This window comes from Rhinopithecus bieti, unplaced genomic scaffold (assembly GCF_001698545.2).
Source record: "Rhinopithecus bieti isolate Rb0 unplaced genomic scaffold, ASM169854v2 scaffold_315, whole genome shotgun sequence".
Classification (NCBI taxonomy): Eukaryota; Metazoa; Chordata; class Mammalia; order Primates; family Cercopithecidae; genus Rhinopithecus; species Rhinopithecus bieti.
In genome coordinates, this window is record NW_016803481.1 from 4,740,994 (window position 1) to 4,754,757 (window position 13,764).

At 41.1% G+C, this 13,764-nt stretch overlaps 1 protein-coding gene across 1 annotated transcript in view; it reads right to left on the reverse strand.

Moving 5' to 3' along the window:
• The window catches only part of DOCK5 (dedicator of cytokinesis 5), a 239,175-nt gene that overhangs the window by 78,036 nt on the left and 147,375 nt on the right, over positions 1 to 13,764 (reverse strand). Inside the window, exons 17-21 of the mRNA XM_017884392.1 lie at positions 10,208 to 10,311; positions 9,038 to 9,221; positions 2,238 to 2,335; positions 1,891 to 1,980; positions 420 to 520 (exon numbers count right to left, since the gene is read on the reverse strand). Coding sequence (XP_017739881.1) covers positions 420 to 520; positions 1,891 to 1,980; positions 2,238 to 2,335; positions 9,038 to 9,221; positions 10,208 to 10,311 — 577 coding nt within the window. The remainder of the gene's footprint in view (positions 1 to 419; positions 521 to 1,890; positions 1,981 to 2,237; positions 2,336 to 9,037; positions 9,222 to 10,207; positions 10,312 to 13,764) is intronic.

Consider the following 13,764-nt stretch of genomic DNA (forward strand, 5'->3'; position numbering starts at 1 on the left):
GGCTCTCAAGTAGCTAGGACCACAGGTGTGTGCCACCATACCCAGCTAACTTTTTAATTTTTTGTAAAGACAGGTTCTCATTATGTTGCCTAGGCTGGTCTTGAATTCCTGGCCTTAAGTAATCCTCCTGCCTTAGCCCCACAAAGTGCTGGGATTGCAGGTATGAGCAACAATGCCTGGCCTACTCTGGATTCTTAAGGAGATTTCACCTTATCCAGAAGGAAGGCCCTGATCTTAGCCCCCTTTCCACAGTTAGAATATTTAGATGGTTCCCTTTTTCCACCAAGAAGCTTAGAATAGAGTTCTGCCTTACCAGGCACATTTACTGAACACAGGTTCCTCTCGTTTCTCAACAATCCAGCCCTACAAGTACAAATCCAAAGATCCAACCACACACAGTTCCCTCAGATCATACTTACACATATGCCAAAGTGGCACTGAAGTGCTTGTAAATGTAGGTTTCAAGTACAGGATTAAAATGCTGGAACTTGATGTCTCCTATCAGTGAAATAATAAATACCTGCCAAAAGTGAAAAACAGAAATAGCAGCACTGCACAATCCCAAGTATTCTGCCAACAAGCTGGATTTTAACATCTCGGTGCCTTCTTTTCTCTCTGGATCTTTTCTGCAGCATTCCCACTCTACCATTCCAGAGCTGATGTCAAGTCTTGAGGATTGTATTTATTTAACATAAATAGAGAGGCTATTACCTGTCAGGCACTGTGCTAAATGCTGTGAAGAAACCAATTCAAGCCAGAATCCCTGGCCTCAGGGAGCTGACTAGGTATCTCAAAGACAGGGGAGTCGGTGCCCAGGTAACCTAAGGGGCAGGAGGAAGGAGGTTCTGGAAAGGGGTTTTCTCTAATCCAAGGATGCAACTAATGAAACATTGCACAACATTTTTCTCCTGGGTACACTATGAGTGCCCCCAATAACAACGTCACCAGAGTGTCATCTCCTAATTACCCCTTGTATATTCCCTTGCACTGCCATCAGGCACATGGCCTAAAATTAACCACACTGCCCTGCTTAAGACAGATTCCATCTATGCCCACTGCCAGCTGCTCTGTCCCTCAGGAATCTGTTTCCTTGTCCCACAGCATCCATAACCACCATCTCTCTTTCCCATAAACCTGAGTCCAACCAGTTGGATCTCAACTAGGTGGTATTTTCTTTATCTTAAACCGTAGCTTTAATATTCTGATTATTTCTTAAACTGACTAGTTTCTTCAAGCTGGTGAATCCCCTAAAGCTGCAACTGACCTTCCTCCTCAGCTGTGGCATTCAGGAAAAATCCTGTCCTGAACTTTCACCCCACCAAGGTGAAAATGATGCTTGCTTTGGGGCCTTTCAGCTTCTTCCCCTCCACCCTCACCTCTGGCCTTCCCAGATTCTGATATCGCTTATCCCTATTCTGATTTCAATTCTTGCAATGGGTTGAAGGTTTAAGTGCTTTGTGTGACAAACTCAATTGTCTGCTGGGTTGAATATTCTGCCTAATGAGGCTCAGATTCACCTCTGACTTGTGAATTCAGTCTCCCTTGCATAAACACACCAGTGCACACACACACACAACATGTAACAATCCTCCAGACAATGGTAATGTGAGTTAAAATGATTCCTGATTTCCAATAAAAATAAAACACCTTATTTTCTCTAATAAGAAAGAGCATATCAAAAAGTGAGATCTAACAGGAAACAAACAAAGGCCTGAAATATAAGTCATTGTTTCTAATTGTAATTCTAGGAATTCAGCCTAACACAATAACCAGAGAGATGGAAACAAATACTTATGCGAGAAGATATTCACACAATCACTCACAACAGCGTAATATTGAAAACTATAAAGTTGCAGCAATAAACACTAGTTAATATGTTTAACTGCTTACCAGTGCATCAAACACAAGGAAGTCATAGGTTTCACTGTCTGACATTTCCATCATTATGTTAAAAAGTGCATCTAGTGTATCTTGCAAAAACTGAAGATAAGAAAAACAGAGAGGTTATTTTGATGCTTTCATAGATACCATAGCAATCTGGGGACAACTAGATTTAAATCAAAGAGGTTTAAAATAGCATTTTTTAAAAACTGGCACACTTGTTTAACAATGTAGATAAGTTTTACATTTACAATGAATGGTTTAATTTTCAATGTTGAACCAATTAGGTATAACTTGTATAATAGGTATATGTATGTATGTATGTACGTTTTCTAACTATGAATATATAAACATACCTTAACAATCTCTCCTCCATCCACTTCCATTAACTTCTTTAGGTTGTGTTTAATGTTCTGGGAGTTGGAACGCCAATTTAACAAACCTAACAGGTCAACTAGGAAGAACAACCATAAACATTAGACACAGGTGAGACAGAACAACCCAGACCATTTCAGGACATAGCTAAAGACTTCTCTAGAACAGGTAATTGCTCTTAATAGTGTCTAATTCAAGATGCCTATGTTTTCTTTTACTATCTCCCATCTAAGTCGGGGAAAACCTTGTGGTCCTCTTTCATTCTTCAAAGAGAAAAAAATTAACTATTAATGCATAAGAACTTAAAAGAATATCTGACCGCAACTAACATTTCTCAAGTAATAACATCATGCTCATAAGAAGTAAAGCTAAAAAGCACGCTTATGTAACCTTCCTACTTTTAATTTGCTGCCTTACTTAACTCGTCCCTTATCACTACCTATGTCTGGGTGGATTCAGAGGGAAAGAAGAAACATAGGTACGTGTGCATCTCTCTCTCTCTCTCCATATATATGTGTGTGTGTGTGTGTGCGCGCGCACGTGTACGTGTGTGTGTATATATATATATATATACATTAATTTATCTCAACATCATGACCACACAGATTTTATTTTTTCCATCTTTTAGATGAGGAAACCGAGGCTTTGTGGAGTTAAATTACATGCCTTAGGAGAGGTAGAAATGGAATTTTATTACATATTTATCTGATTTGAACAACCAACTCCTTGCCATTCTATCATACTGTTTTCCCCAGAGTTCTCTGAAGAAATAGACAAGCAAATGAGACAGGTGGCTACTTCAAAAAAAAGGTGGAACACATTCATAGCCCTTAGGATAAGTCTGGGATAAAAATATTAAGGCATTTTTTGACTTACAATGGAGAATTTTGAAACTTTAAGCCACTTACAGCTTTAATAAATGTTGAGCTATTAAAAATGTCAAAGAGGCTGGGCGCAGTGGCTAATGCCTGTAATCCCAACACTTTAGGAAGCTAAGACGTGAGGATTACTTGAGTCCAGGAGTTCAAGACCAGCCTGAGCAACATGGAGAGACCCTGTCTCTATTAAGAAATATAAAAGTGTCAGAGAGAAACTGCAGTTATCTGGACTGTGACTGTATTATCACCTAGTTTAGTACATCAAGCTACTATTTCTATTCAGAGCATTATCTAGTAAATGTAGCAATACATACTTTTTTTTTTTTTTTTTTTTTGAGAGACAAGGTCTTGCTCTGACACCCAGGCTGGGGTGCAGTGGTACAATCTTGCACAGTGGTGCAATCTCGCAATCTCGGCTCATTGCAACCTCCGCCTCCTGGGATCAAGTATTCCTCTCACCTCAGCCTCCAGAGTAGCTGGGACTACAGGTGCACCACCACACCTGGCTAATTTTGTATTTTTTGTAGAGATGGGCTTTCGCCATGTTGCCCAGGTTGGTCTTGAACTCCTGAGCTTCAAGCAAGCCTACTGCTTTGGCCTCCCAAAGTGCCTCCCAAAGGAATTACAGGTGGGAGCCAGGGCATCCGGCTGTTATTTTTCAATCAATGAATTCGTAGAAATATATAAGTCATTACACATGTGTATTTTTCATAAATAGTCAAAGTGCTTCATGAGGGTGTTTATCAGTTTGCCTATTGTTTAGGCCCAGGGAAACCGCCAAAACCTAATGCCTAAGGATTCCTTGTGTCTACAGAATAAACTTCCAATGCCACACAGAGAATGTAATAAGGCCCCACCTATGTCACTCCAGCACACCCCAACCACCACCATTCTGTTTTACCCTTTAGCAGTCAGAGAAATCCAATCACCACCGCCCAACCATGGCAGGTTCTGAAATATGTGTGTCTTTGTGTATATTCTTCCCTTTGCCAGAAATACTATGTATTTGGTAAGATGTATTTGGTGTCTCCTTGACTCTTCCCATAGTTTTGAGCCATTTGAAGGCAGGAACCATACAGTGTTCATTCTTTTATCTCGCCATAATAGTAGACATCTATTAGGTGTTCAATACATGTCTGATGAAGGAATAAATGAATGAATGGAAAGGGAACCAGTAACTAACGAAGCTGGTAATATGCTTAACCCAGTCATTAATGTATTCATTCATTCAGCAGGTAATTAACATAGGTGCAGTGCTAGGCCTTCCACTAGGCACCGTCCACTTCCATATTCTCCAGCTCTGACTTCTGCCACAGGCTAGTCAAAGGTATTGCTCGTTCCATCACTTCACTCATAGCCGCTGGAGGAAAACGATTTAGTCCCTTCACCAGGGGTGAATATTCACCCAGCAGCTTCAGCCCCGACAAAGTACCCAAATATCATCCCAGAGGTTTATTTCCTAGTGATACCCACATGCCAGATCACGGCTCACATAGGAAAATATTTTGGCATCTGGTGAACTGTTAGGTCTTGGGACCAGGAAAGCAGTGACACAGGGTTACAGAAAGAGCCCCAGGCTTGCTGTGTTTCTAAGATGTATACAGGTTTATCCCTGTAGCTCTAATTTTTTTTCTTGCTGTGCAGTGTCTATTCAGTTGTATGGGTGCACACAATTTGCTTATCCACTCTGCTGCTGATAAACACTTGGGTTGCTTCTAGTTTTTTTCTACCATAAGCAATTCTGCTACGAACACTCTCATTCGTCTCCCGGTATACAGGTAGAGCGGCTTCTCTAGCGCAGAAAACTAAGGTGGGATTTCTGGGGCATCAGGAAGAATATCTTCAGCCATATTAAATATTATCCAAAGTCACTGTTCCCATTTTACATTCTCGTCAGAAATGTGTAAGAATTCTGGATACTTCAAATCTTCAGTAATGCTGAGTTCAGTAATGCGAAAGTTACACAAGAATTCACACAGGACACAAGACTTCAATTAGACAGTTCAATTATTAACTACATTAATCCTGTAGGCTGTACAATACTGTATACATGAAAATTGCTAAGAGAATAGATTCAAGTGTTCTCACCACTGAAAAATAAGTAAGGTGGCATGCAAAAGTCACCAGCTGCAGGAGATTACTGAATACTTGACATGTGGCTAGGGCAACTAAGGGACTGACTAATAATTTAATTTATTTATAAAAAATAAAAACAATGCAAAATGAAACAATATACTTTAAGGGCTACAGATATGGCAAAACTAATAAAGAGAAACAAGGACATGAGAATCCCCACATTTAGGGTAGTAATTGCCTTCTACCCTAGGAAGAGAATTTAAGAACACATACTTTTAAAAAGGGAAGTACGACAAAGCTATTCAGACTCAAAAGGTTAAAAGTCACTGGAGTTTGTAACAAACCGATCTTGGAAACTCTAACTGCAAACGACAAACTGTAAACTGTTTGGAGCTCCAAAGAGCTGTTTTCAAAATCCAAGTCCACCGCTTAAGAGCTTAAGAAAGATTTGTTGCCACTTTAAAACTCAATTTTCTGGTCAATAAGCTGGAAATGATCATGGCAAAGTTGGTCCTGGAGGGTGAAATGACTGACGAGTATGAACCTCCTGGCCCAAGGCCACATACCTCTGGGGACCTGCACATTCCTCTCTTTTTCCTGGAAAAACAAATCTATTCTTACCTTCCACTGGGCCCAGAAACCAATGATCCCACACAAATTGGTCTGTTTTAGTATCGAAAAAACAAATCAAGTAAACAAAAAAGAGTCTCCAAGATCTCTCTGTTAAAACTCCAGTGGCTTTTAACCTTTTGAGTCTGAATAGCTCTCCTCAGGGGAAGGAGGAATGCCTTTGCTCACCCTCTCAGTGAGAACACAGCTACCCTCTCTACTCAGTCAACGCCCTCAGAGTTAGCCGATGACTTATTAATGCTCTTCGGCATTTTATTAAATCAAATTCATTCTTTATAATTTCCATCAAGTCAGAGAAAAGCAAATGCATGAATAATCTACAATCATTTGTCCCTGGGAATACCCCATTTTCCCTGATGCTTGCGATGCCTTTGCCAAATCTCCGTCTTTCCCTCTCTGTCCCCTGGTCCCTCTCCCTGCTCTCAGTCCATTTGGATGGCAGGTCACTCCTCTCTGATTCAGATGAGGCTTGCCTTTTTAAACCTTCTTTGCAATAAGATATTACTTCTGACTTTTTTTGTATGTGTTATGATGAGTTTGTCTTTTTTTAAATCAAAACATCAGGAATAAGGATGACAAAGTAAAGCATACAGTGTCATCCAAAGGAACATTCTGTGATGATGGAAATGTATATCCATCTGCCCAACACAAAAGTTAGCAGCTGCAGGAGACCAGAGTGCTTGAAATGTGACTAGGGCAACCAGCGGACTGATTTATACTCTGTTTTTATTAATAAAATTTAATTAACAAAAATTGTATGTATTTACAGTGCACAACATGAAGTTTTGATACACACACACACATTGTGGAAGGGTAAATCAAGGTAATTAACATACACATTACTTATTTTTTGGTGGTGAGAACACTTAAAATCTACTCTCTTAGCAATTTTCAAGTATATACTATATGATTAACTATAGCCACGAGGATATATAACAGATCTCTTGAACTTACCCTCTTGTCTAGTGGAACTTTTGTACCTTTTGTCCAACTTCTCCTGAATCGCCCCACTCTCCAATTTTAATTAATTGAAATTTTACAAGCTACATGGGTCTGGGGGCTACCGTATCAAGATAGTACAGGCTAGTTAAGAACATTCAGAAGCTGGGGTGAAGTAGGTATACCAGCAAATGAAAGGTCTACATTGAGAACTGCAACTTGTCAGGAAAGCCTGCATTTTTGACATGGAGATAACAAACAATGTAACAACATGGTTATCGCTAACAGAAATTCCTTTTGCTTTTCATTACTAGTAATTTCACAAACTCTTATTCTTGTTTTCTTTATTCCTCTTTGATTTGTAGTCCAGAAAGGATTATCTACTAGATGTTCAGTAAGTGTTATCCCTTTTAAATATCCCTTGACAGTTTTAAAATATTAATGCTTTATATACTATACTACCATACTTAGTTCAAAGAATAACATTTTGACATTTCATAGTTAAAAATTTGGAAAATACCAAAAAGAGTAAAGAAAACAAGAATTATCAAACTTTGAGTTGATCCTATTCGTCTTTTTCTGTGTACAAAAAATGATGATCGTGATAGCTGACATTACAGTGTTCACAATATAGATCGAATGCTATTTTGTTTTTATTTTAATTTACTGCATTCTTTGAAATAGATACGATTATTGCTCCCATTTTAAAGACAAGGAAACCAGTTCACAGAGATATCAAGTCATTTGCCCAAGATGAAACAGCTAATAAGTGGCAGAGCTGGGATTTGAAGCCAGGTAATCTGGCTGCAGATTGCTCACATATACCCAAATAAAACTGGGATCATACTGTGTACAGTGTTAAAAAGTTCACTGTGTCCTTCACTATGTTTTGAAATACCATATTTAGCAGCTGCATATATTTCGTCACTTAATTATAAAATGTGGTTAAACTGACCCCAACTATCAGACATTTGGGTGGTTTCCAGTATTTCCCTGTTACAAATAAGAGGGAAATAACATCGTTGTACATAAATCTTCGTGCACATCTCTCATTGTTTACTTTGTACTACTTTAAGCTCCGCTTCCAGGAGTCAAATCACAGGCTCAAAGGGTCTGAAGACATTTAAAATCCTTGATATGCCTTTTAAATTATCCTCCATAAATATTGCACCCATTAACCTACCAGCAGTTAATTGTTAATAGATTCACTTTGTCCATAACAAGGGTATGTTGCTGATGGTTCTGTCACATCTTCTATGTTTCTGGCTTCATTTTTAGTGAGCATGCTTTTATTTGCACACATGGATTAGCCCTAAACTTCACTCTGTTGAGTCTAGCCACTCGTCCAAGTTGAAATGCAATCCTTATTTTTTTTTGTCAACCACGATTTGTCAAAACAAACCTAATACTGAGCCCTTCTAAAGATCAGGGATCTGATACCTGGGTTTACCCTATAACTACACTGTTTTGTCTATCTTTGCACCCCTTACGGCAGAGCTCTTGCCTGTACCTCACTCTAACTGTCTACAAGGCCAAGGCACCAGTCTCTACACAGCATACGGGAGATAGAATTTCTAGCGCAAGTCCCCTAGGCAGCTCCTTCTTGGTTTACTACATCCAGTAGGGCTCCGTACACATCACTTAAGTTAAATAAATAAGAAGTTGATATTGGCTATCAAATGCCACAATCTACACAAGAGAGGTTAAAATTGATATCAGAGATTTGAAGGAAAAACCAAATGAAGCCCTCTTTGAACTATTCAGCTGAATTTATGATAATCCCTGACTGCTTGGGAAAAAATGGGGAAGAGAAGAATATACGAGGGAAAGACAGAACTCAAACAGGAAGCCCTGCCATACCGTTCGGACAGGAGACTGATTATACTTCTTTGCCAGGCTCCTCCCCTTATTACCAACATCTCTTCCTGCATATACTATACAGAATGCACTATCAGGGAACATATGGCTTTTGAATTTTACAGTTGCTGTTAATAAATACACTTACAGGTTTTATGATATTAAAATTCTAAAATGTTTTTCATCCTGCTTTCAAGTGGACAATGAAACTTCCAAAGAAGCTGTGCAATGTGATCAATTCTACCCAGAACACCACTTGAAAAGCAGAGAGCAGAATCCAATTGGCCAACATCCTACCTTATAAGACTCAGCCCCATATGGTCCAGCCCTGTGAGCCTAACCAAGGAGCCCAGGAAGGCTGAGCAGGAAGCTTATTTGTGTCAATGTATTCACCATCCTACCGTTCTGGGTGAGCTTTGTGGAGCAGATGAGGGTGGCGATCTGAAAGCTGTCTTTAGTGCTATCCTTGCTTGGGGTGAAAGTGACCAGGTTTTTGGACGCTTGAAGCTCTTTTTCTTCCATCTCCATCTTGGTCCCAGGCAGGGTCAGGTAGAATTTAGCATCTTCCATTTTTTTGTTGTCACCCTAAGAAGGAAGCATGTTATGAACACCAAATGATGGCCAACATCTCTTATATGCAAATAAAAACAATTTTTCTATCATGCATTTCCAGCATGAGAAGCGTGGTTTTATCAAATTATCCTGAAGATCCCTTCCAACTCTGAGATACTATGGTATCTCTCTGCAAACATTGAGCCCAGAAATAATTTCATGATTGAATGGTAACAGAGTTAAGTTGTGAACTAGAAACCAGAATATCCTAGTCTCTGTTAGAGAAAATAAATACATTGCAGAATAAAGTTAAATTTCATTTTCTTCAGTCTCTAAATGGGGACAATTATACTTTATTGGGTTGATGGTTGATGGAAGAAGAAAGAGCTTGCCATCCCTTCCAAAATGATTCATAAACTAAGAGGTTAAGAAAAATACTCATCAGGTAGATGAATCTCAAAAGAGCAGCCAACTGTGGGGAAACCGCCAGATATTGTTGGATAAATGAGATCTTCCAGCATCTACTTTATACTCTAAAATCTCAGTAGAAGTGGGAGCTCAGTTCCAGTTGGAAGAGAAGAACAAAGACAAAACTCTCAAGGAAGGAAGGAAGGCCCCCAGAGCAGAGAAATGGTATGTGGCTCATGGTGACAGGAAAACCACATCCATCACATGCTACTGAAGCCCAGCGGTGCACCTGTCCACGTGCCATGCAGGACGCAAAGAGCAGATGATGAGAAGCCGACCCCTTACCATTCCCTGCTAGGGAAAACCATTTGCAGGAGAGGGTGAGAGCCTCCTTAGAAGACTCAGTAATAATGCAACTCACTCTCTCCAGAAAGGAGGTGGGAAACCACAAAGCTGGAGGGCCCAGAGCCTTCCGAGTTTCTAGATTTTAATGGGCAAGTACAGATAGCTCTAGAAGGGTTTGATGTTTGTACAAATAAATGTGAAAGGAGCCTTAAACGCCATTTGAAAGGGAGTAAATATTTTTCTCAGCCATTTTCTGTTAGCACCACCTTATAAACCACCAGATCGTGCCTCCCATCCTGCAGAGTGGTGCCATCTGGGTTCATCAGCTTCACGAAGGCCACCCCAAATGCTCGCTCTGATTTATCTCTGGCTGAAAAAGCAGAAAGACATGTCTGAGCAGTGCAGAAAACACCAGGAGGCGATGGCTATGACAGATGATTTCACATTTTGCTTGGGGGTGTGGCGTTCAACCATATTCTAATAAGCACAATTCAGCAAAATGCAATAAGACACGTACCGTGTGCCAATGAAACTGCCTGGCACCCCCAAGAATGCTCTCCTCTTCCTACATCCCCTAATAAATGAGACCAGTATCTACCCAGTCATCCAAATCGGAAATGTGGGTGTTGACACCAACTCCACCCCATGTCAACTCCATGTCCTAAATAGCTCTGGGGCCTGTCTCTTCTCTCTCTTGCTGTCTTGCTGTCCCTTCCTGACTTCAGGCCAACCTCACCTCTTCTCTTTATTTCTACAGGACTTTCCCAATGCCCTTCTCTGTCTCTAGGCTCTCCCAGCCAACTCATTCTCTACGCTGGAATGAGGTTTCCCAAGTCCAATCCAATCATGTCAATCACCCTGCTTCCAAACACTTGAATGAGAGATCTCCATTTATGTTGCTCTAAAACAGGCTCTGCAAGATATTTATTCTACTCTAGGGTTTACGGTGCTGCCCAAGGTTTCTTCCCCCTTCCTCCCCAGAATACCAGCTCCAGTGCCAGGAAAGAAGATCTGTATGCCCTGTGGCGGCTGGAAGGAGGGTGCGGCTTCATGAGGAGGCAGAGCACCTCTCTCTTGGTCTTCGGAGCCAGTCTCTGAACTCACTGGGTCCCCTGCTTCAGTGGCTCTGACTGGGTAACCTGTGGCCTGTTCTCATCATAGGCACGGCTCTGTGGTCTGCTGTGATGCTCGGGTCCCCACACTGGTGGAGCAGTCATCCATTGTATGATTTTACCTCAATTTGTTTATCCATTCTCCTACTGATGGGGATTTAGGCTATTCTAGTGTTGGAGTACTATGGGTAAAGCTGTTATGAACATAGACCAACCCCTCCCAAAATCTCAAAACCAGAAACCACCCTTGAATTGCACCTCCTTAACATGGTTGAAAAGCATCTTCAGCCTTTGTGACCTGGCTCCAGCCTAGCTAGAATCAGACTGCCTGGGTGCTAACCTAGCCTGGTCATATGCTAGCCTTGTGACCACAGGCAAGTACCTAGCCTCTCTGTGCCTTAGTTGCTTTATGTAAAAATGTAGATAAAAGTAGAATGTACTTTATTATATTATTGTGGATACTAAACAGGACCATGCACAAATATAGCTTCACATAATATTTGGTTTTTTTTTTTTTTTTTTTTTTTTTTTGAGATGGAGTCTTGCTCTGTGGCCCAGGCTGGAGTGCAGTGGTGTGATCTCAGCTCACTGCAAGCTCCACCTCCCGGGTTCACACCATTCTCCTGCCTCAGCCTCCCGAGTAGTTGGGACTGCAGGCGCCCATCATCACGCCCGGCTAATTTTTTGTATTTTTAGTAGAGACGGGGTTTCACCGTGTTAGCCAGGATGGTTTTGATCTCCTGACCTCGTGATCCGCCCACCTCGGCCTCCCAAAGTGCTGGGATTACAGGCATGAGCCACTGCGCCCAGCCTCACATAATATTTCATACGAACTTGATCTTTGTTAATTGTTAATCGATCATTGTTAGCTATGCAGAACCATATGAAATGGCTGATATTTGGCCATTTAGACCTAAAAAATGGCAATTCCACACGATTCAACCTGATACTGTTATTGCTCCACTGGTCCTGCTTTAGCCTTACTGAGCTCATTTTGGTTCTCCAAACATATTTCTCCTGCCACCCTTCACTGGGCTAATTTCTACTCTCCTTCAAGTCTCAGCTAAGATGTAGGAAGTTATATGCATAAATCCCCCAGACTGGGTAAGGTACTGTGCTACGTATCCATTACAAGTCTTTGCCCCTTATAATATACACATCACACTATTCTGTACATAATCACCCACTTTTTTCATTTATCTTCCTAACCAGACCACAAAGACTCTACGTGGCAGTGTCCAGCTGGCTGTCATAGACCAGGGCCTCACCTGCAGCCTGCTGTGTAGATGGTGTTCAACACATGCATTTTTGGAAGGAGGGGTTACATTTTTATGCAGTGCTAAATGAGAATAAGAAGCTTCCAGAAATTTTGTGATCAGTCTGAAAAACAATCAGTTTTCTTCTCTGCTCACACTTTAGTGCAGCCATTTCAAGAACTGTGACCTAAGACTTGAAACAGTTTTTTCATGAGAAAAATGATAATTTGGGGAGACAAGTGACTAAACAGTTTTCTTGCTACTGCAACATGGCAACATGCATTGTGAATGTCTAGGAGGGAGATACAAGGTATATATAGCCTTTTCTACACCTATTTGATTGTGAAACACAACACTTTTTGTTACAGAGCATCTAGTAGCATCTTAGAGCAGGGGACCTCAAACCCCAGGCCATGAACCCGTACCAGTCTGTGGCCTGTTAGGAACTGGGCTACACAGTGGGAGGTAAGTGGCGGACCAGCAAGCAAAGCTCCATCTGTCTTTACAGCTGCTCCCCACTGCTCGCATTACCACCTGAGCTCTGCCTCCTGTTGGATCAGCAGCATCATTAGATTCTCACAGGAGCTGAACGCTATTGTGACCTGTGCATGCAAGGGATCTAGGTTGCACACTCCTTGTGCAAATCTAATGCCTGATGATCTGAACTGTCTAGTTGCAGGAAAACAAGCTCAGGGCTCCCACTGATTATACACTATGGTGAGTTGTATAACTATTTCATTATATAGTACAATGTAATAAGAATAAAGAAAACAGGCCCGGCACAGTGGCTCAAGCCTGTAATCCCAGCATTTTGGGAGGCCGAGACGGGCGGATCATGAGGTCAGGAGATCGAGACCATCCTGGCTAATACGGTGAAACCCCGTCTCTACTAAAAAATACAAAAAACTAGCCGGGCGAGGTGGAGGGCGCCTGTAGTCCCAGCTACTTGGGAGTCTGAGGCAGGAGAATGGCATAAACCCGGGGGATGGAGCTTGCAGTGAGCTGAGATCCGGCCACTGCACTCCAGCCTGGGCGACAGAGCGAGACTCCGTCTCAAAAAAAAAAAAAGAATAAAGAAAACAACAAATGTAATGTGCTTGAGTTACCCTGAAACCATCCCCCGCTCCTGGTCCTTGGAAAAATTGGCTTTCACGAAACCAGTCTCTGGGTGCCAAAGATTGAGGACTGCTGTCTTTGAGAATATTAATGTTCACAAAACACATTTTGAGGAAATCCTAATATAGAGTGATAACACAGACCTTGCAAGCTGAGCAAAATACATTATGCTGATTTCCTTAGCACCAGTGAGTTACAAAAGAAAGTTGCCAAGTCTCTGGTTTCCAAATATCTTGTTCTCCAGATTCACAAGAGGGTTGTCAAGAAAGAGCAAATTTTTTTTAAGTGAAAATATGTCATAGACCTCTTTTTTTTTTTTTTTTTTTTTTTTTTTTTTTT